The sequence below is a fragment of the Salmo trutta genome, chromosome 15 (genome assembly GCF_901001165.1).
Source record: "Salmo trutta chromosome 15, fSalTru1.1, whole genome shotgun sequence".
Lineage (NCBI taxonomy): Eukaryota > Metazoa > Chordata > Actinopteri > Salmoniformes > Salmonidae > Salmo > Salmo trutta.
This window is the reverse complement of record NC_042971.1, coordinates 9,558,067-9,581,189: the sequence shown is the minus strand read 5'-3', so window position 1 is coordinate 9,581,189 and position 23,123 is coordinate 9,558,067. Positions and strand designations below refer to the sequence as shown.

Below are 23,123 nucleotides of genomic sequence, written 5' to 3'. Positions count from 1 at the left end.
CTAAAGGGAGGGAAGGGAGGGTGGCTGCCGTCAACGACGGCACTGTGCTACACCCCCCCTCCCCAACCCACCTATATTGGAGGCGGCTCAGGTTCTGGCCGTTCCAGGCAGTCTGGGCAGTCTGGCAGTTCGGGGCAGTCTGGGCAGTCTGGGCAGTCAAGGCAGTCTGGCCGCTCCGGCAGTTCAGCGCAGTCTGGCCGCTCCGGCAGTTCAGGGCAGTCTGGCCGCTCCGGCAGTTCAGGGCAGTCTGGCCGCTCCGGCAGTTCAGGGCAGTCTGGCCGCTCCGGCAGTTCAGGGCAGTCTGGCCGCTCCGGCAGTTCAGCGCAGTCTGGCCGCTCCGGCAGTTCAGCGCAGTCTGGCCGCTCCGGCAGTTCAGCGCAGTCTGGCCGCCCCGGCGACTGTTGACTGGCGGGCAGCTCCGACGACTGTTGACTGGCGGGCAGCTCCGACGACTGTTGACTGACGGGCAGCTCCGACGACTGTTGACTGACGGGCAGCTCCGACGACTGTTGACTGACGGGCAGCTCCGACGACTGTTGACTGACGGGCAGCTCCGACGACTGTTGACTGACGGGCAGCTCCGACGACTGTTGACTGACGGGCAGCTCCGACGACTGTTGACTGACGGGCAGCTCCGACGACTGTTGACTGACGGGCAGCTCCGACGACTGTTGACTGACGGGCAGCTCCGACGACTGTTGACTGGCGGGCAGCTCCGACGACTGTTGACTGGCGGGCAGCTCCGACGACTGTTGACTGGCGGGCAGCTCCGACGACTGTTGACTGGCGGGCAGCTCCGACGACTGTTGACTGGCGGGCAGCTCCGACGACTGTTGACTGGCGGGCAGCTCCGACGACTGTTGACTGGCGAGGCTGGGTTTACGCACTTGCCGTTTAGTGCGGGGAGCGGGAACAGGACGAGTCGGACTGGGTGGACGCACTTCCGGGTCCGCACGAGAGACAGGAGCTGGAAACCCAGGGCTATGGAGGCGCACAGCCGGTCTAGATCTTACCTCCTGCACAACCCGCCTTGGCTCGATGGAACTAGTAGCCCTGCACGAGCGGAGTGCTCGTACAGGGCAGACTGGGCTGTGCTTTGGCTTGATGGTAGCCGTGCGTAGAGCGGGAGTTGGGTAGCCTGGTCCTCGGAGGCGTACCGGCGACCAGATGCGCTGCGCAGGCATCCTCCTACCAGGCTGGATGCCCGCTCTAGCACGGCACCTGCGAGGGGCTGGAATAACTCGCACCGGACTGTGCGTGCGTATGGGTGAGATATTGCGCTTCTCAGCGAAACATGGCGCTCCCCACCTCATACGCTCCTCCATATAACCACGGGTAGCTGGCTTCCGGCTCTTCCCTCGCCTAGCCAAACTACCCGTGTGCCCCCCCAAAAATTTTTCTTGGGGGTGCCTCTCGTGCTTCTCCCTCAGCGCGTCTCTGGCCTCGTACCACCGCCTCTCTGCCTTGGCTGCTTCTATTTCCCACTGCGGGCGGCGATACTCCCCAGCCTGATGCCAAGGTCCGGCCCCGTCCAGAACTTCCTCCCAAGTCCACTTCTCCCGCCAGTCCAACTCGTAATTCCACCGCTGCTTGGTCCTTTGGTGGTGGGTGATTCTGTCACGGTTGTCTTCGTCTTCTGACGATATAACGAAATCGTCATCAGAAAAGGTAGACCAATACGCAGCAGGTACGTGTATGCTCATTTTTTAGATTTATTAACTTTCAAATGAACACTCCAAAACAACAAAACACGAAAGCGAACGAACAACAAACAGTCTGGTAAAGCCTAGGGCTGAACACAGAACAATCACCCACCAATCACAAACACAAACACACCCTCATATGAGACTCTCAATCAAAGGCAGATAGACAACACCTGCCTTCAACTGAGAGTCCCAACCCCAATTCACCAGACATAGAAACAGACATACTAGACTCCACATAGAAATACCTAAACATAAACCAACACCCGGAATTACTAAAACCAACACCCTTAAATCAAACACACCACCCTGAACCACATCAAACAAATACCCTCTGTCACGCCCTGACCAAACTACAAACAATTAACCTTATATACTGGCCAGGACGTGACACAAACGCTTTGGATAAATTAAATCAAAAAAGATGCCAAGAGCGTATTCATTGTTGTTAAGGGCTGTAAAGATTTTATCCACAAATTGCAAAAGAGCCATATCTGTGGAGTAGTTTTTACGAAAACCATATTGGTGCTCATAAAGAATACATTGTTGATTTAAATGTTTCAACATTATTTTATAGATACATTTTTCTAGGTTTTTAGAAAAACATGGTAATACAGATATTGGGAGAACATTTGTAAAATATCTTGATCCCCAGATTTATAGAGGGGAATAACTTTAGCATTTTTAAAATCTTTGGAGCAATACTAGTTTGCATAGATTTGGTGAAGTTTGGTGAAACGTAGATGTCCATGATTGGTTCAGATTTGGTCCGGTCATATTCTGAACGTCTATGTTTGGGCCAGATATAGGCCTGTCGGGACCTGACGTCTGTGGACGTTTAAGTTAAGGCCGGCCCGGGTCAAATCTGAACCAAACATAGACGTCCATGTTTGGCCCAAATCAAGGCCTGTACAGATCGGACCAAATCTGAACCAATTATATACGTCTGTTTGGCCCAAATATAGGCCGGTCTGGACCAGACGTCTGTGGAAATTGAAATCAAGGCCTTCTATGATTCGTTCTGATTTGGTCAGAATCGGACCAAAAACCTACGCCCGTGGACGTTGAAATCAAGGCTGGTCCAGACCCCATCTAAAAAAGACTTACAAAAGACGTCACCTGACGGTAAATGCTTAGCGGGTTGACTCCATTCTATTTGCACCAAAATTACAATCTGTTTGTCTGAAGTGCCTTTTGAAATCCTAACACTGTAAGATCATATTTTATAACTTACCTAGCTAGCCATGTTGGCAATAGAATACACTTTAAAATAATGACCACCTGACCCAGATTGTGATTTATATCGTTTTTGGATTGCGTAAACAACAACAGTAATTGTATGATAGTTGAAAGCTATTTTCTTGAGTCAGTAAAGTGCATTGAAATTACACTGAACAAAAATATAAACGTAACTTATAACGTGTTGGTCCCATGTTTCATAAGATGAAATAAAAGAGGCCAGAAATTTTCCATACACACACAAAGCTTATTTCTCTCAAATTTTGTGTAAACATTTGTTTAGATCCCTGTTAGTGAGCATTTCTCCTTTGCCAAGATAATCCATCCATGGCATATCAAGAAGCTGATTAAACAGCATGATTATTACACAGGTGCGCCTTGTGCTGGAGACATTAAAAGGCCACTCTAAAATGTGCAGTTTTCTCACTCAACACAATGCCACAGATGTCTCAAGTTTTGAGGGAGCATGCAATTGGCATACTGACGGCAGGAATGTACACCAAAGCTGTTGCCAGAGAACTGAATGTTCATTTCTCTACCATAAGCCACCTCCAGCTTCGTTTTCGAGAATTTGGCAGTGCGTCCAACCGGCCTCAAAACCACAGATCACGTGTAACCACGCTAGCCTAGGACCTCCACATTCAGCTTCTTCACCTGCGAGATTGTCTGAGACCAGCCACCCGGACAGCTGATGAAACTTTGGGTTTGCACAACCAAAGAATTTCTGCACAAACTGTCCAAAACCATCTCAGGGAAGCTCGTCTGCGTGCATCCTCACCAGGGTTTTGACCTGACTGCAGTTCTGGGTCGTAACCGACTTCAGTGGGCAAATGCTCACCTTCGATGGCCACTGGCACGCTGGAGAAGTGTGTTCTTCATGGATGAATCCCGGTTTCAACTGTACAGATGGCAGACAGCATGTATGGCGTCGTGTGGGTGAGCGGTTTTGCGGATGTCAACGTGCACAGTTTGGAAAGGTGTGTGGCCAGCTTGTGACATCAGTTAGACCTCTCACTCAAACCCTTCTAATAATTTTTTCTTATCGTGCACCTAATCAAAAATGTCTATGAATATTCTTATTATCTAACTGAATGTATCCAGAGTATTTTCAGATTTAGTTATTGACAAATTCTGTGAAAAGTACAGTAAATTTAAAAAGCACATAGTTGTTCTGTTAGAAACATTTAAATGTGGCCCTATCCATATAGGCCAATTTCCACGATTGTAAGGTGTTAATTATTGGCTTAATATTAGGGCATTATCACAATTGACATAGATTAATTATTGCTATTATTATTGTGATAAAGTGGAGGGAAAGTGGAGGGAAATAGCATGTGATTGAAAGAATAACTGAATTAAACAGGTAGAAGTGACAGAATAGGATAGTTAGTATTTCGTGTGTCTGCAGAGGGGCGGGGGTCTCTCTTCATGTCTGTCCGTCTGCACGTGAATGTGTGACTGACAGAATTAGGTCAGGGACAATAGGCTGCTGCTCTCATTATATGGAGAGACATTAAAATAAAGAAATTACTAAAAATAACGAATAATGGAACCAGGTTCCCGGCACATACACACAGCACATCTATGCTATAATTCCCTTTTTGTGAATGAAAAAAACTAAAAGGTGTAAACAGGGGGTTTGTCGTAATCAAAAGTCATTTCCGCCTCATTCAGGGCTTTTCTATAAATGTCTCCCCTGGTTTGGGACTGAATATTAAAAGGTTAGGACATGAGGGTGTAACACAGCATTTTAAACACAGAGAGCAGACAGAGACTAGATTAGCTGTGAATGATTGTGAATATTTATTTGATTATTGGATGGGCTTGGGGGACTTGATGAAGAATATTTAAACTATATTTAACCTTTGGGCTTCCAAATACTGTGCGTGAATAGCTGAATTGGACATTATTGGACACAATGAGGGAGGCAAGTGAAGTTCCATTATTGTTCAGTTGTTTTTGTCTGAGTTTAGTATATTTAGTGGACAGATAAGGACTGTGAAACATTCCTTTGCTGTTTTGATTTGAGTTGATTTTCATATTCTTGCATTTGTTTAGAATTAAGAGAATTGGCCAATTTAAATATTTTATCATAGTTTTAGAGCGGTTAAATTCACATGACACGCTGTGAATTACTTTCTATTGGACTTACTCTATATTCTAATGTGATGTTTGCCAGTCTTTTTCATCTACTTCTGTCAAATATTGTACTGTATTCCTGCACTCATCTGTGAAGACCTTTTCCTTATCACATACTTTAGTGTTGTTGTTAGTGCCCTCTAGTGTGAGGACCAGGTTTTGAGTTGCGATTTGTGTCCTGAAATCTCAATTTGGGTGTCCACTCTTCGGCTCTATCTCAACTAATCTTTCCGCATTTCCTTGCACCTCTCTACGCCTCCTTCTCAACCCTATTGGAGGAGAAGGTCCAAAGGCTCTCCCCTCTGACCTTCTTCTTCAAAGGGTTTTGAGAATGATGCGAGGAAATAGTATGGGAGGAATTGCATAAAGATGAATTGCGATAGAGCCTTTTTAGATCAGGGATTTCTTCAAGGGAGGCAGGAAGGATTCATTTTAGTATTGGAGCCTTCATGTTATCCCCACCCTACTGTGTCCAGGGTCAGATCTGCAGGGCGGAGCTGGAGAAATGGTCCAGTCAGATGTACCAGGAGCCTGAGGTCATGCCAGAGGAGGTCCACATGTTTGACCTGGACTGCTTTCTGTCCGATATCTCTGACACCCTGTTCACCATGACCCAGAAGCCCTGCCCGTGGGCCAACGACCGGCACAACAGTGAGTACCACACCACAACGTCCATTCTACTTACTTATCTACCTACCTACAGTATGTCTATTATACTTAGAGGAACCATTTTACTGTCTACTGAAGCCCTACAGAAGCCCTGTCTACGATACTTGTAACACTATGATACAAATCCCTATGAAATTGAAAATGTTTCTTCTTTTTATTTTATTGACAAAAATAACAGAATACACCACTTACCATTTGTCCAACCTATGGTCATGTGAGACAATAATGCAGGAAAGAAACCGCCCAACAAATGAGGAACTTCAAGTGAATAAATTAGGCTAAAGATGCAAAAAGAGGCACACACCCACTGTCTCCCTGTCTCTGGTATGTTTTTCTGTATGTGATACTAGTGTTCTACCTCATTCCACCTCAGCGTACACCAGCAATGCTGACATGATCCAGCCAGGTCTCACCCCACTGCAGCCCAATCTAGACGACTTCATGGATATCCCAGGTATTGTGTGTGTGTGTGTGTGTGTGTGTGTGTGTGTGTGTGTGTGTGTGTGTGTGTGTGTGTGTGTGTGTGTGTGTGTGTGTGTGTGTGTGTGTGTGTGTGTGTGTGTGTGTGTGTGTGTGGTTGTGGTTGTGTGTGTGTACTGGATTTCTCTAGCGGTTTACAAACTATCAGGTCTACCTGATCTGTTCCTGGTTGGCTCAGATGTTTTTTTCATGTCTTCTCCGATCTCTTAAAGTGAGCTGCTTGTAAGCGCGCTCTATCTTTAGTTTGATATGCCTATACACAATTGGTGATTGCCATACCATGTACATATAATCAAATGATTTTGCTGTCCTTCTAACCATATAGTCTAAGCACAAAATGTGCTTGAGACAGGGGACAGAAACACTTCCCACTGGGCACACCATGTCATTTCAACATGGACATTTGGGAAATATTTGGTTGAGATGTTGATCAGTGAGATTTCAACCTTTATTCACAGACTTTAAAAAGACAGCCAGAAGTTTGTTGAATTCCCAATGTGTTAAAACTGTGCTTTCAACCATTTAAAAGCACAACAAAGTTCACTTGGGAATACAATTTCAGATATTTTCTATTTATACAACAACTTAATGTGTTGTCACTTTGCTTCATCTAATAGCTCAACCAAATGATCTGGATTGCAGTTGAGATTACATTAAAAGTACATAGTGCAAGTGATCAATGCTGTTCAAGAGTCTGCACAGATTATTCTAGAAATTGTGAAGATCTCTACAGACCTGCAATCTTTTCATGCAATCTTGAATATGTACGCTTTCTATGATTACATAAGAAGACATTTATAGTTATAGTAACCTGAAAATGTAGTCATGGATGTTACTCATTTTAACGTTGAATAAATACAGTTACATTAGTTTGTAAGATAGCCTTAACTTTAGGCTATTTACTGTATTGCAAAAGTAATATTGAATTGTGTTTGGTTGCCAATGCAACCAAACATCAACATTTGAAGGAGATGTCTTTTTTGTTGCAGTGACCCAAAACCTAAGTTACAGAATAGGATTAAAACAAATCAAACTTTAAATGCACTTTAAACACATTTAGATTTAGTCTTATTCTGTAACTTAGGTTTTTAGTTGAGGTAGAGACGTGAATCCAAAATATTCATTATTAACTTGAAGAAAATTTGAAATCAACCCAAGCTTGAAAACCTAGACCAGGGATCATCAACTAGATTCAGCCGCGGGACGATTCTATCTTGAGCGAATGGTAGAGGGGCTACAACATAGTTACAAATAGTTTGGAGACTGCAAATTGATCGCAACAAGCCCAAACAGATGTTTGACTAAAACAATCATTTCAGACCTTGCTTATGTACGTTTGTATAACATCACGTGTCTCTATATTATTTGTGAGAATACTAGGGAACAGATTTGGAGCTGATTTCATGGTATTTTACAGTCTCATGTCCATTTAAAAATAGAAATTTTCACTCAGAAAGCTTGGGAGACGCATTAAAACTAGGGCCTATATGTATTGTCTATTTGTAGTTGAACCTTGGATTGAATTAAAACAATAGCTGTTGATGAATTTGCAAATGCTATATAGGCCTAAATAGTATCATTGATGATACACTACATGGCCAAAAGTATGTGGACACTTGTTCATCGAACATCTCATTCCAAAATCTTGGGCATTAAGATGGAGTTGGTCCCCCCTTTGCTGCTATAACAGCCTCAGTGGGGTCAGCCAGGTCTCACCCCACTGCAGCCCAATCTAGACGATTTCATGAATATCCCAGGTATTGTGTGTGTGTACTGGATTTCTCTAGCGGTTTACACACTATCAGGTCTACCCGATCCGTTCCTGGCTGGCTCCGATGTTTTTTCATGACTTCTCCGATCTCTTAAAGTCAGCTATAACAGCCTCCACTCTTCTGGGAAGGCTTTCCACTAGATGTTGGAACATTGCTGCGAAGCATTAGTGAGGTCGGGCACTGATGTTGGTCGATTATAGGCCTGGCTCTCAGTCAGCGGTCTAATTCATTCCAAAGGAGTTCAATGGGGTTGAGGTCAGGGCTCTGTGCAGGCCAGTCAAGTTCTTTCACATCTATCTCAACAAACCATTTCTGTATGGACCTCGCTTTGTGCACAGGAGCATTGTCATGCTGAAACAGGAAAAGGCCTTCCCCAAAATGTTGCCACAAAGTTGGAAACACAGAATCGTCTAGATTGTCACTGTATGCTGTAGTGTTAAGATTTCCCTTAATGGGAACTAAGGGACCTAGCCTAAAACATGAAAAACAGCCCCAGGCCAGTTTTCCTCCTCCACCAAATGTTACAGTTGGCACTATACATTGGGGCAGGTAGCGTTCACTTGGCATCCGCCAAACCCAGATTCGTCCATCGGACTGCCAGATGGTGAAGAGTGATTCATCACGCAAGAGGACGCGTTTCCACTCCTCCACAGTCCAATGGTGGCTGACGCTTGGCATTGCGCATGGTGATCTTAGGCTTATGTGCGGCTGCTCGGCCATGGAAACCCATCTCATGAAGCTCCCGACCAACAGTTCTTGTGCTGACGATGCTTCCAGAGGCAGTTTAGAATTCGATAGTGAGCGTTGCACCAGAGGAAAGACGCTCTGTGCGCTTCAGCACTCGGCGGTCCCGTGCTGTGAGCTTGTGTGTCTACCACTTCATCTGAGCTGTTGTTGCTCCTAGACGTTTCCACTTCACAATAACAGGACTTACAGTTGATTGGGGTAGCTCTAGCAGAGCAGAAATTTGACGAACTGACTTGCTGGAAAGGTGGAATACTATGACGACGCCACATTGAAAGTCACTGAGCTCTTCAGTAAGGCCACTCTACTGCCAATGTTTGTCTATGGAGATTGCATGGTTGTGCGCTCGATTTCATACACCTGTCAGCAATGGGTGTGGTTGAAACAACTGAATCCACTAAGTTTAAGGAGTGCCCACATGCTTTTGTATATATAGTGATATATTGAAAGCTTGGGACTATAAGGTTGTATCTGCATTTTTGTCAAAATTTTGTTATTGACATAGCCTTGTTTTGTTCAATGTTTTCTACCTACATAGTACTCTACGTACCTCCAATTCATGTTGTTAAGTTCGAAAGAGTACAATATAAAAATCGCCTACACCATTTAAACCAATGAGGGTTCGGAACTTTAAAGTCAATTATCTCAGAATCATCTTTTTGCCGATATAAACTTAAAGTCCCAAGCTCTTGATATGACTTATAAAGTATGGTTACATTTAATTTGCTCTGTTAAACCTACCCTTTGGAATGACTTCGACGCCAACAGTGAATCTATTTTAGTTAGTAAGAGATCCCTCAATAATCATTTTCATGACAGCACATTGGTAGTAGTCAGTGACAAATATCAATTCTAAGCATGGCTGGGCTTGGTTTTTAATATTTATTTATTTATGTAACCTTTATTTAACTAGGCAAGTCAGTTAATTAAGAACAAATTATTATTTACAATGACGGCCAAACCCGGACGATGCTGGGCCAATTGTGCGCCTCTCTATGGGACTCCCAATCACGGCCGGATGTGATACAGCCTGGAATCAAACCAGGGACTGTAGTGACGCCTCTTGCACTGAGATGCAGTGCCTTAGACCGCTGTGCCACTCAGGAGCGCTGGATGGTAGACCAAATGTATAGCTGTAGATAGATCAACTCTCCAGTAAGAGGTGATGCCAATCCTTTAGTTTTTTTTTTGATACTGGATCTCACGTTGTTTCAAAGGCACAAATTCAACATATTTTATGGATGGTTTGTCTATGTTGAAAATTGGTTACCATGATGACAATCCTGTGATTGACATTTCACCTTCAAAACAGCAGTTTACATTGACTACTTTTTTCAAATCAATGTACACTGCTCAAAAAAATAAAGGGAACACTTAAACAACACAATGTAACTCCAAGTCAATCACACTTCTGTGAAATCAAACTGTCCACTTAGGAAGCAACACTGATTGACAATACATTTCACATGCTGTTGTGCAAATGGAATAGACAACAGGTGGAAATTATAGGCAATTAGCAAGACACCCCTAATAAAGGAGTGGTTCTGCAGGTGGGGACCACAGACCACTTCTCAGTTCCTATGCTTCCTGGCTGATGTTTTGGTCACTTTTGAATGCTGGCGGTGCTTTCACTCTAGTGGTAGCATGAGACGGAGTCTACAACCCACACAAGTGGCTCAGGTAGTGCAGCTCATCCAGGATGGCACATCAATGCGAGCTGTGGCAAGAAGGTTTGCTGTGTCTGTCAGTGTAGTGTCTAGAGCATGGAGGCGCTACCAGGAGACAGGCCAGTACATCAGAAGACGTGGAGGAGGCCGTAGGAGGGCAACAACCCAGCAGCAGGACCGCTACCTCCGCCTTTGTGCAAGGAGGAGCAGGAGAAGCACTGCCAGAGCCCTGCAAAATGACCTCCAGCAGGCCACAAATGTGCATGTGTCTGCTCAAACGGTCAGAAACAGACTCCATGAGGGTGGTATGAGGGCCCGACGTCCACAGGTGGGGGTTGTGCTTACAGCCCAACACCGTGCAGGACGTTTGGCATTTGCCAGAGAACACCAAGATTGGCAAATTCGCCACTGGCGCCCTGTGCTCTTCACAGATGAAAACAGGTTCACACTGAGTACATGTGACAGACGAGACAGAGTCTGGAGACGCCGTGGAGAACGTTCTGCTGCCTGCAACATCCTCCAGCATGACCGGTTTGGCGGTGGGTCAGTCATGGTGTGGGGTGGCATTTCTTTGGGGGGCCGCACAGCCCTCCGTGTGTTCGCCAGAGGTAGCCTGACTGCCATTAGGTACCGAGATGAGATCCTCAGACCCCTTGTGAGACCATATGCTGGTGCGGTTGGCCCTGGGTTCCTCCTAATGCAAGACATTGCTAGACCTCATGTGGCTGGAGTGTGTCAGCAGTTCCTGCAAGAGGAAGGCATTGAAGCTATGGACTGGCCCGCCCGTTCCCCAGACCTAAATCCAATTGAGCACATCTGGGACATCATGTCTCGCTCCATCCACCAACGCCACGTTGCACCACAGACTGTCCAGGAGTTGGCGGATGCTTTAGTCCAGGTCTGGGAGGAGATCCCTCAGGAGACCATCCGCCACCTCATCAGGAGCATGCCCAGGCGTTGTAGGGAGGTCATACAGGCACGTGGAGGCCACACACACTACTGAGCCTCATTTTGACTTGTTTTAAGGACATTACATCAAAGTTGGATCAGCCTGTAGTGTGGTTTTCCACTTTAATTTTGAGTGTGACTCCAAATCCAGACCTCCATGGGTTGATAAATTGGATTTCCATTGATTATTTTTGTGTGATTTTGTTGTCAGCACATTCAACTATGTAAAGAAAAAAGTATTTAATAAGATTATTTCTTTCATTCAGATCTAGGATGTGTTGTTTAAGTGTTCCCTTTATTTTTTTGAGCAGTATATTTTCCACGTAGGTCCTACGCCACAATACGTTGGCAGATTACGTTGAAGCAATGTTGATTTAACCAGTTTGTGCCCTGTGGGTTACTATATGTATAGGGAAATCTGATGGACAGATGTGGTGACCAGAAACGATTGAAGCTCCTGATAAAAAGTTATAAATGCTACTTTATCAGTGTCTTTACCTATATATAGATTAGACTATGTACTCTGTCGAAGAGAGTTAGAGCTACAAGAATAGTTTTTCACAAACAGAATCACTGCATGTAGCCAAAATGACTCTGTTAAGCAGGTAGCCAGGTATGCATCTTTAATCGATTTATATTTAGGGCTTCTCTTCTAAATATGCAGCTGGGGCCACCCATATGAAAATGAATGTTTTGGCATGTATTGAGTTAAGGATTCCTCTGTGAGTGGCACCCCTGGGCTGGGCTCTCTGTTCTGTGTCCCCTGTGTGTTTATGCCATGTCCGGAGTGAGCAGGAGGTCAGAGGCTGGGTTGAGGCACAGTAGAGTAGGGAAGTGGAAGCGCATGTGGTTAACCGCAACACGTGGCAAAGGGGCCCAGAGGGATCAAGGGATAGAGACGGAGGGATAAAAGGATGGAAGGATAGACAATAGAGGGATGAAGAGATGGAGATATTGGAAGGTAGTATGATTTATTTTCTTCTCCGGTGGTTTGAGTAGAGGATAACATTGTTTATTACAGGAACTCTTTATTGCATTGTTGCAACTCTCAGTTTGATCACTTCCTAGGATAGTAATATGCCCTGGACTGCCATATTGATTTGATAATTTAGTCTCTCTACATACCGGTACTGTAGTCCCCTGTACTGTGTGTGTGAGTGGGTTGTCAGGGGTATTGGCATGAGCATGTTCCTCCCGGTCTGTTCTTATGGCCTTGCCAGTACAAGGGTCCTTTGGCAGTAGGGTCCTTTGGGATCAGCTTTCTGCCTCCGTCACCAGGGTCAGCAGGGTGGCAGGGTGCTTGTCAGGGCCCATGTGTTTAACTAATGGACACACAAATAGAGACTCCCTTCCCATCCCTCCATGTGACTGTGTCACAACATACACCATGCCATGATGTGACCGAGACAGAAGGAAACAAAGCTACGCCGCTGGTCACTGATCTCAGGTTGTATATCATACCAGGTTGGTGTGAGTGGGTATGATCCTCAGTTGTTAGTGTAGGGTTGCCCACTGATAGAGTGTCTTCTTGAACCTTCTTGAAGGATCACATTGCTAAGGAACTAAGGTTCATATTGGTAAGTATTCTTGTAAATTATCTCTGAAAATGTACTACTGCTAGATTTGATGGTATTTTTTTCACATCTTAACAGGTATTCCCTTAAAATATTGCATTCATTGGGGAAGGACATTATTTCGTTCAACTTGTTTTAAACTTTAAAAAACGATTTCCTGATTTCACTGAAATAAATTCCTGGTACCTGCTGTGCAAAAGATTCACAGAATGTTGTTATCATTGAGGCGGGAATTGAATAGGGTTAAAATGATAGAAACAACTAAATAAGTGATTGACAGCAATGGGCTTGGGCCAGTATCATGGTGCAGTGATGTACTCACATGTGTTTATTTGCTTTGACTGCTGTACTTTACAGTATTTGTCCTGAAAGGGTATACTTAGGGTTGTGACGGTCACAAAATTTCGTCAGCCGGTGATTGTCAAGCAAATAATTGTCGGTCTCATGGTAATTGAACGTTAATTAACATAAACAAATTTAGCATCTCCTGGCTTCCACACATAGCCTACAAGCCACTGATGCAGACCTTTGGAACATCTACATTTTAAAAAGTCTAATAAATCCATGTAATATAGCCTACACCTTCCCAATAAATCCATTATTTATTTTAGACAGGTCTAAAGAAGCATGATATGAAGAAAATGTTGTCTATTTCAGAAGAACAGAACAGAATAACATACTCTGAGTTGTCCTATGCCAAATGGCTGTTGGCTACACTAGTTCATTTAGCAGACTTCTAAGATTTGCTTAGAATTCCATGGCATTATTTTCTCCAAACGATTTGAGGGAATGTGGCTATTCTGTGTTGAGCGGTTAAAAAATAAATAGGTATTCCTATATGCTTAATTTGGAGTTCTTAATGTAACTTTAGTTGTTCTACAAACATTGGGCTATATGTTTAGATTTTTAATACATCGTAAGGCTGCATGATGCAACTCTAATGATGATTTGAAAAAAGTTGCTTGAAAGGCATGAGCTCTGCTTTGTTTTTTGAGTAGGCTATACACACTTTATCAGTCTCTCATTCAGAATTTGACAAGCACTTGATAATGCCTAGAATTTAACGGCGGAATCCCCATTGTGTGGCCGTAATACACCCTAAAATCTATGCCATTTGCGGGCAGTGTGCCCTTCTCCCTGAGTGCTGCTCGCTCCATCACGTGATCAGGTCTTTCTCACAGGCTACAAGTGAAGACAGACACATTAGGGACGCAACTGCGTGCATCCTTATCCAATTCCGAGGTACATATTGATGATATTGAACTGTCTACATTTAATTTTCATCAGCCATCAAGATGAGTAGGCCTAACAAACAGCAAAAGCACTAGGCTATGCCAATCCACGAACCCCCATAGTACAAAGGTCAACCTATTCAATTCTGTGCGATAAATAAATATTCCAAACATAGTCCGAGACAGTTGTGGGATGCGATAGGTCCCAAATGAATACAACCACTAGCATCAAAAAAATGTGGCTGACAACAAATCAGAACGTTGAGCTTAAAATGTTGATAAACTATTACGCTATTTCTTAACATTATAAGCGTAGCAATGCACACATGGTAGTAGGCTATAAGCTTGAATGTTTCATTAGCGGAAAACACTATTATCAAAAGTGACCGCAAATGCGATTATGCATGTAATGTAATAAAGGTGCATTTTTATGGTGAAAATGATCTTCCCCAAACTTGAAACTCACGCACTGCTTATGTATACCAGTTAGGCTCTACACCCCTTTTAAAGCAGATTAATGTGCTTAATTTTAAGAAGTTATTTGGCCACTTTAGTTGTAATACAAACCTTATTAAAACATATAGGCCTATGGGCTAGTCTACATAAGGTGTGTGACTATGATTAGAGAAAAAAAAGGCTTTGTTTCTTATGCTGGGCATCATTCACAGGTCATAATATATCATTCACAAGTGATAGGCTAATATTGTCACCTGTATCGAAACAGGGGCAGCGGAAAAAATACATTTTATCTATACACTTAAATAAAGGAGGACGCTTTTCCCCATGGTTTATTTTCATGCCAGTCAGGTAGGCTATACTCCTGTAGTAAATATAATTAATGTGCTTAATATTGGGAAAGTTTTCTCACGCAATTGCATAGCCTATTGAAATGTTGCGCGACATGAGCTCATGGGCCATTATGAAGTGTTTGATTAGATTTTTGAATACATTTGGATAGATGTCAGAGTGATTAGAGGGACAATAGAGTGGTGAGTACCAGGCAGTTAGCAAGTTTGGTAGGCTACTAATGGCCATCAGCAGTATCAGAGCTTGGAGAATCCTAATTACCGGTCGGTCACAAGGAATTTGACTGCCTTCATGACTCGTGACCGCTGGTGTGGCGGTAATACGGTCACCGCAACAGCCCTAGGTATTCCGTATTCTGCTTGAAAAGCATTTAATGCGAGGTGGAAACAATGTCTGTCCAGTTGGTACAGTATCACTGTGCCTTGCCAAGTTGGCAGTGGGCACATTGTTTTATGATGCGTCATGACCGCTGGCAAGGGCAGACATACTCTGGAAGCCCACCCAGTCAGATTCTATGATGTCATCATCACGCCACAAGCAGATAAGACCATAGAATTATGTACTGGATCAGATCCCTTTCCTGAGTAAGCAACAGACAGGCAAACATAATACTGAATGAAGTACACAGAATAGACTGTAATAGACTTGACTAAAATAGAAAACATCTTTATTTATTTACATTTAACATTTTAATCATTTAGCAGATGCTCTTATTCAGAGTGACTTACAGTAGTGAGTGCATACATTTTCATAATTTTTTCGTACTTTTTTTATCTATTTGCACAAAAATTATTACATGTACATTATTCAGTACAGATATTACATGTACATTATTCAGTACAGATATTATACTTGCCAAGACTGCAGATGTGTTTTATTGACAGTATGTTGATTCATCAACATGGTTCAGGTGTGATCTTTCCTTCAAAGTCAGTGACATAGTGCAACTAATGGCACTAGCAACAGTCATCAACATTGTTAAAAGGTTTTAAAAACAACTAATAAATGCAACATTTGGACAATGGATGAAGATACTTTTTCAAACTTTTTGAATTTTTTATAATCCATCAGATATTGACATAATTATAGCACATAAAAAAAATGTACTGGCACTGACAAATAATGAATAGAGTTCAGGGATTTTGGTTGGAATTCAGGTATTCATTTTATTGTCAAATTTCACATTTTAGTCATTTAGCAGACACTCTTATCCAGAGCGACTTACACTAGTGATTGCATACATTTCTTTTCATGCATTTTTTAAAGTTATTATTATTATATATTGTTTTGCACTGGCCTCCCGTGGGAATCAAACCCACAACCCTGGCATTGCACACACCATGCTGGCATTGCAAACACCATGCTCTACCAACTGAGCCACAGGGAAGCCAACCTTCACCTTTTTTATTAGAATGCACTCATATATAAATTGTCTTACTGTATCAGGTATTTTTTGTATATTTTGTGTTAAAATAAATTGAATTACATGCACCTCATTTGCATAAATATGGTGGCTGTGTTTGCATATATGAACACAGTAACATAAAGGTGTGGGACAGGGCTGCAACCACCAATCACTTGCTCTGTCTACCCTACCTTCACTGTTTAGACTGCCTCATTAATTACTGTTGTCACGTTCTGTTGCATAATTCAACAACTGTGTTAATAGCAGGATAACACGCTTGGCTCTAGATTACACCTATTTAAGCATACTCTACATTGTTTGCAATTTCAGACATAATGTCACTATAAACTGGGTGTTTTTGGAAGTTGCTTTCATTTCAGTGCATCTAATTTGTAAACATTTATTAAATTATTACTTTTTTCAATTCCACAAAAAAATGAACACCCATCAAAATAAAGTGACCCTTCTTCTCTTTCTTGTGATGTAAGTGTCGAGACTGTGTGTTTAATCGCTGACAAAGCTTTAGCGTTCTTATAGATTCAACAGTAGAACAATGTATTCCATTAAGCCCGTTTCAGCCATTACCAGGGTGGGTTTGACAGGTCATTACAAACATTTCCGCGGTCGTAACGTTAACGGGAAAAAACGTCACGCATAAGCAAGAGTATGAAAGAGTTGCAGGAGTAAAATGAAAGCAATCAATCCAGCGAGATTTAAGTGACAAGTGGATTTTGCACCCCACAAACACAGGAAATAGGTGGCTGAAAAAGACAGATCCTCAGGTGGGGGGGGCATATGCCTTGCTAATGGCAGGGTATCATCTCTTTCCATCTGTCCATGCAGGTTCTACCTGGAACCAAAAAGGGCTCTCCTATGGGGACAGCCAAAGAACCCATTTGGAACCCTTTTTTCTAAGAGTATAGGGTTGATGATTGTCTTTTTTCCTGTCCTGTGTTAGATATCTTTATGAGCTACCGGGGCCAGTCATTGGAGCAGGCTGCTTATGCTGACTGTGGCTACTTTGAGAGCTCCTCCAGCGGGGCTTTCCCCTCTGTGTCCAGCCCTGTGGTCACAGTTCCACAGCTACACGTCGACACTCAACTAGCTCAGGTATAGTAGCTAAGCACTTTGCTTGACACTTTGGAAACTGTTGTTCTTCCACTGTTAGGGAATGGAAAAGTGATGAAAAAGTAAACCATTCACATCAAATTTGGCACATATTGCCTGGACTATGTATTCTTTGTTTGGATTCCTGCGTTATCATTGCATAGTTTGTTTTACTGTTTACTGTTAAAGTGATAGTTTATAATATAAATTGTACCCAAAATGTTTTAGTCATGATTAATGACAATGAATCTCTCTTCCAGTCCAACCTCTCATCTGACAGCTTGTCTCAGCCCTCTTCATCCAACTCTCTGTCAGGCCCTGGCTACCACAGACAACCCCTGACCTCTGAAATTACCTTCAACCCCACTAACAACCCCAAGTTCAAAGGTCACCAACAACAGGATTACCACAGCGAGTACCATACTCCCAGCATGGTATCAGGGGCCATGCCCTCCTATGGACACCAGACATACTCCGGCGACGCCGTCTCCATCGCAACCACCAACATACAACAGCAACCCGTCTCCCCAGGAGACGAAACCTTTTTGTATCCGCCTCCCTGTCACAAGTACAGTTACCACGCCACCACTGCCAGCTCAGTGACCTCTACCGTCATCACCCACACGGGATCCACTATGGGTGGCAGTATTCTGGGATCGGATCCCCAGGGTCATCACGGGTACTCCACCACGGGAGACATGTACTCCCCAACATCCTGCCTCTCTCAGGGGTACTCGTCCGTGGTTTCGGCCCCGGCCCTCCCCTCTCTCAGTGTACCTCCTCACTGCTTCTCAGCCCCACAGCAGCCGGGTGTGGCGGGTGGTAGAAGGGGGAAGCACAAGCAGAAGACAGCAGTGGGGGTGCAGATGGGGTCCCGTCTGTCCACCCCTCAGACGGCTCCCCCCCAGACCAGCTTCCTGGCAAAACTGCTGTCCTCCAGCACCCAAGAACGTGAGCATATCCATTCACTTATTTTTTTCTTCGTCATACTTTCATACTGCAGTGATACACTGATGCACATGCCGTTCCAACACTCTTGGTCTTGTATTCACCATTATCCAATATCACTGTCTTACAGAAACATTACCCAAAACCATTGTACGCTTGTTCTACCTCCGCACAGTTCACTTTTGACCATCTTGTTTTTAGGCAAACCAACACTGGGATTCGATGCAACTTTAGTAGCAACCAAAGGGCACAGGTCAACCTCTCCCAACTCTCCTGTAAGGCCAATATAGTTTCTTTAGTTAACACAGGTGTGAGTTTCAAAGACATAATTCAAACCTTTACTGCAGATTACAGTTGTACTTTTAATCAGATAATGTGTTTGGTTCAGCATTCGAGCAGCAGCATGCGTATCGGAGGACTGTCTGGATCTCAGCTGCAGCCTGGGTCTTCCTGGCCCTCAGGGATCCCACTTCTTACACCAATTCACTGCCAGACGTCCACCCACAGCCACGCCGGTCTATACGCTAGTACCTCCCACGGATCTGCCGTCTCTGCTCTCCTCACCCAGGGCTCAACACACCCCAACATACCTCTCCTCATCCCCAAGACAGAAAAACTCTCCCCTGTACAGATCTATGGTTCTGAGAGAACTAGTTTAACAGGTAATTAAGGACGAACATAATTTCATGTAAAAATGTTAACATGTCATGTGTGGTTGTAAAGCAAAGAAAGCCATTCGTCTTTGTTTGTTTGTTTGTTTGTTTTTAGTGAGCTTCTCGGGTCACTCAGGGCAGATGTCCCCAACCAACCTTCTAGAGAGGGCATCCAACACTGAGTCTCCGCACTCCTTACCTGGACATTCCAAAATGGAGTCAAACAAGGTAAGTAAAAACAACTTGACCATTCATTACTCAACATACATCCTATGGAATACCTAAAACTACTGTCTGATAGAAAGACAATGATGAATAAACAAAATACTGAAAGGGAAAGGTAAGTTGCTATTATGTCTTTCCTAAATTGAACTCAAGATATGGTTATCAGACGACTTATGTGTTTTTTTACCAATCAAATCAAATCAAATTTTATTTGTAACATTCACCAAATTAAACAGGTAGAGCTTACCGTGAAATGCTATTCAAGAAATAGAGTTAAGAAAATATTTGCTAAATAAACTAAAGTAAAAAAAAAAAAAAAAGTATTACAATAAAATATCAATAACGAGGCCATATACAGGGGGTACCGGTACCGAGTCAATGTGCTGGGGTACAGGTTAGTTAAGGTAATTTGTATATGTAGGTAGGGGTAAAGTGACTATGCATAGATAATAAACAGCGATGTCAATGTGAATAGTCTGGGTGGCCATTTGTTCAGCAGTCTTATGGCTTGGGGATAAGGTTTAGGGATTGGGGATTTGGGGATTTTTTGGGCCTTCCTCTGACACAGCCTAGTATATAGGTCCTGGATGGCAGGAAGCTTGGCCCCGGTGATGTACTGGGCCATACACACTACCCTCTGTAGCGCCTTACGATCTGATGCCGAGCAGTTGCCATACCAGGCGGTGATGCAACTGGTCAAGATGCTCTCAATGGTGCAGCTATAGAATTTTTTGAGGATCTGGGGACCCATGCCAAATCTTTTCAGTCTCCTGAGGCTGAAAATGTGTTGTCGCGACCTCTTCATGACTGTCTTGGTGTGTTTGGACCATGATAGTTTGTTGGTGATGTGGACACCAAGGAACTTGAAACTCTCGATCCGCTCCACTATAGCCCCGCCGATGTGAATGGGGGCGTGTTCGGCCCTCCTTTTCCTGTAGTCCACGATCAGCTCCTTTGTTTTGCTCACGTTGAGGGAGAGGTTGTTGTCGTGGCACCACACTGACAGGTCTCTGACCTCCTCCCTATAGGCTGTCTCATCGTTGTCGGTGATCAGGCCTGCCGCTGTTGTGTCGTCAGCAAACTTAATGATGGTGTTGGAGTCGTGCTTGGCCACGGACTCAAGGGTGAACAGGGAGTACACGTGGGATCTAAGCACGCACCCCTGAGGGGCCCCCATGTTGAGGATTAGCGTGGCAGATGTGTTGTTGCCTACCCTTACCACCTGGGGGCGGCCCGTCAGGGAGTCCAGGATCCAATTGCTGAGGGAGGTGTTTAGTCCCAGGGCCCTTAGTGTAGTGATGAGCTTTGTGGGCACTATGGTGTTGAACGCTGAGCTGTAGTCAATGAACAGCATTCTTACATAGGTGTTCCTTTTCTCAAGGTGGGAAAGGGCAGTGTGGAGTGCGATTGAGATTGCGTCATCTGTGGATCTGTTGGGGTGGTATGCGAATTGGAGTGGGTCTAGGGTTGCTATGGGGTGGTAGTCATTTTTTCCCCTCTGGTTGCACGTTTTACCTAGAAATGAGGTAAAACGGATTTAAGTTTGCCTTCATTAAAGTCCCCGGCCACTAGGATCACCGCTTCTGGATGAGCATTTTCTTGTTCGCTTATGGCCTTATACAGCTCGTTGAGTGCGGTCTTAGTGCCAGCATCGGTTAGTGGTGGTAAATAGATGGCTACGAAAGATATAGATAAACACCCTCTTGGTAGATGGTGTGGTCTACAGTTTATCATGAGGCACTCTACCTCAGGTGAGCAATACCTCAAGACCTCCTTAATATTAGACATCACGCACCAGCTGTTATTGATAAATAGACACACTCCACCACCCCTTGTCTTACCAGCTGTTCTGTCCTGCCGATGCATGGAAAACCCAGCCAACTGTATATTATCTGTGTCGTCGTTCAGCCACGACTCGGTGAAACATAAGATATTACAGTTTTTAATGTCCCGTTGGTAGGATAGTCTTGAGTGGAGATCATCCAGTTTATTTTCAAGTGATTGCACGTTGTTCAGTAGAAAGGATGTGTCTCGACTGTCTGAAGGAGCGGACCAAGATGCAGCGTTTGTGTAGTTCCACATATTTTATTTAATCCGTGAAACGTAATGCAATAACAAAATAAACTTAAATACAAAACAACAAACCGTGACGCAGGAGGAACAAACACTCACAAAATATAATCACCCACAAAACACAAGTGGGACAAACATCAACTTAAATATGGCCTCCAATTAGAGACAACGACAACCGGCTGTCTCTAATTGGAGGTCATGCCAAACAAAAACCAAACTAGAAATACAAAACTAGAAACTAAACATAGAAAAACAAAAACGGACAAACATCCCCTGTCACGCCCTGACCTACTCTACCATAGAAAATAACAACTTTCTATGGTCAGGACGTGACAGGATGGTAGAGGCGGGTTACCCACTCGCCGACAAATTCTCACAAGGCACCCCTACCTCCGCCCCCTGTATTTCCGTCTTTTCTTCATGCAAATGATGTGGATTTGGGCCTGGTCTTGGAGATGCAGAATATCCTTCGCGTCAGACTCATTAAAGAAAAAATCTTTGTCCAGTTCGAGGTGTGTAATCGCTGTTCTGATATCCAGAAGCTCTTTTCTGTCATAAGAGACGGTAGCAGCTACACTATGTACAAAATAAGTTACAAACAATGAGAAAAAACACACAAAATATCACAGTTGGTTAGGAGCCCGTAAAACGGCAGCCATCCCCTCCGGCGCCATTCTTCATTGCACTCCACCAGTGTTAGAGAGATGAATAGTGTCTGTGTTGAGGAGACCGTCAATAGATAGATGTTGACAATCTCAATTTATAAGCATACAGTTCCTGATTTATGAGGTGTGTGTTTGTTGCAGACAGAGACCAGGAGGATAACTCACATCTCTGCTGAGCAGAAGAGACGTTTCAACATCAAGCTAGGCTTTGATACTCTACACAGTCTCGTCACCACACTAAGCTCTCAGCCAAGTATAAAGGTAGGTACTGCAGTAAGATATCCAAGACTCCGATTTTTCACATTAAAAGTATGCCAAACAAAAATCTTTGATTGCAAAGTTAAACAAACCATACTCTTCTATCCACCAGGACTACTTTTAACAATTTCCACAGGAAATGTTACAAAAATAAATGTGAAGTGCAACAGAATGACCCTCAGTTTTTTTTAATGTGACCACGTTTTCCAAAAATTCAGTTAAATATCTACTCCGAATTAAGATTCAAAGATGTCTGCAGAAAGAATGGGGTGTCAGCTATGACATGACAACTTGAGTTTGAAAAAATATATTCTGGTTCAGTACAGTACAGTAAAGTACAGTACAATACAGTAGATTATACTGTACTCTACTCTAATGTGCTGTACTGTACTAAACTCTACTGTACAATATAGTACTGTACTATATTGCACTGACCTATACTCTACTTTCCTTTACTGTACTGTACAGTGCTGTGCTGTCCAAACTTGTGAAACAGACTTCTATTATTGGTTCAGATTTAGACTGATCAAATTTCAACTACTTTTCAACATCCGGTGTTGGTCGTTGCACAGTGGTTGAGAGGGCTGGTTACAGTAAATGGAAAGAGAGTGGGCTCATGGGTAGTTGTCAGTAAGAGCCGGGAGAGGTGACATTAACTGGAGAGAGAGAGAGAGAGAGAGAGAGAGAAGATAGACTGGGAGAGAGAGGGAGGGATTCTTCAGACTGTTTTCACACTCTTGCTTTAACTACCATGTTACAGAAAGAGAAAGAAAAGAGAGGAAGGGAGGACAGTAGCAGCTGACCCAACTGTGGTT

The 23,123-nt window shown here is 43.7% G+C and overlaps 1 protein-coding gene across 1 annotated transcript in view; it reads left to right on the top strand.

The window, feature by feature from the left end:
* The window catches only part of LOC115148441 (carbohydrate-responsive element-binding protein), a 41,723-nt gene that overhangs the window by 15,711 nt on the left and 2,889 nt on the right, over positions 1-23,123 (top strand). The window contains exons 6-13 of the mRNA XM_029690331.1: positions 5,558-5,732; positions 6,124-6,204; positions 17,338-17,489; positions 17,747-18,437; positions 18,636-18,709; positions 18,823-19,096; positions 19,203-19,315; positions 22,192-22,311. Of these exons, the coding sequence (XP_029546191.1) occupies positions 5,558-5,732; positions 6,124-6,204; positions 17,338-17,489; positions 17,747-18,437; positions 18,636-18,709; positions 18,823-19,096; positions 19,203-19,315; positions 22,192-22,311 (1,680 nt within the window). The remainder of the gene's footprint in view (positions 1-5,557; positions 5,733-6,123; positions 6,205-17,337; positions 17,490-17,746; positions 18,438-18,635; positions 18,710-18,822; positions 19,097-19,202; positions 19,316-22,191; positions 22,312-23,123) is intronic.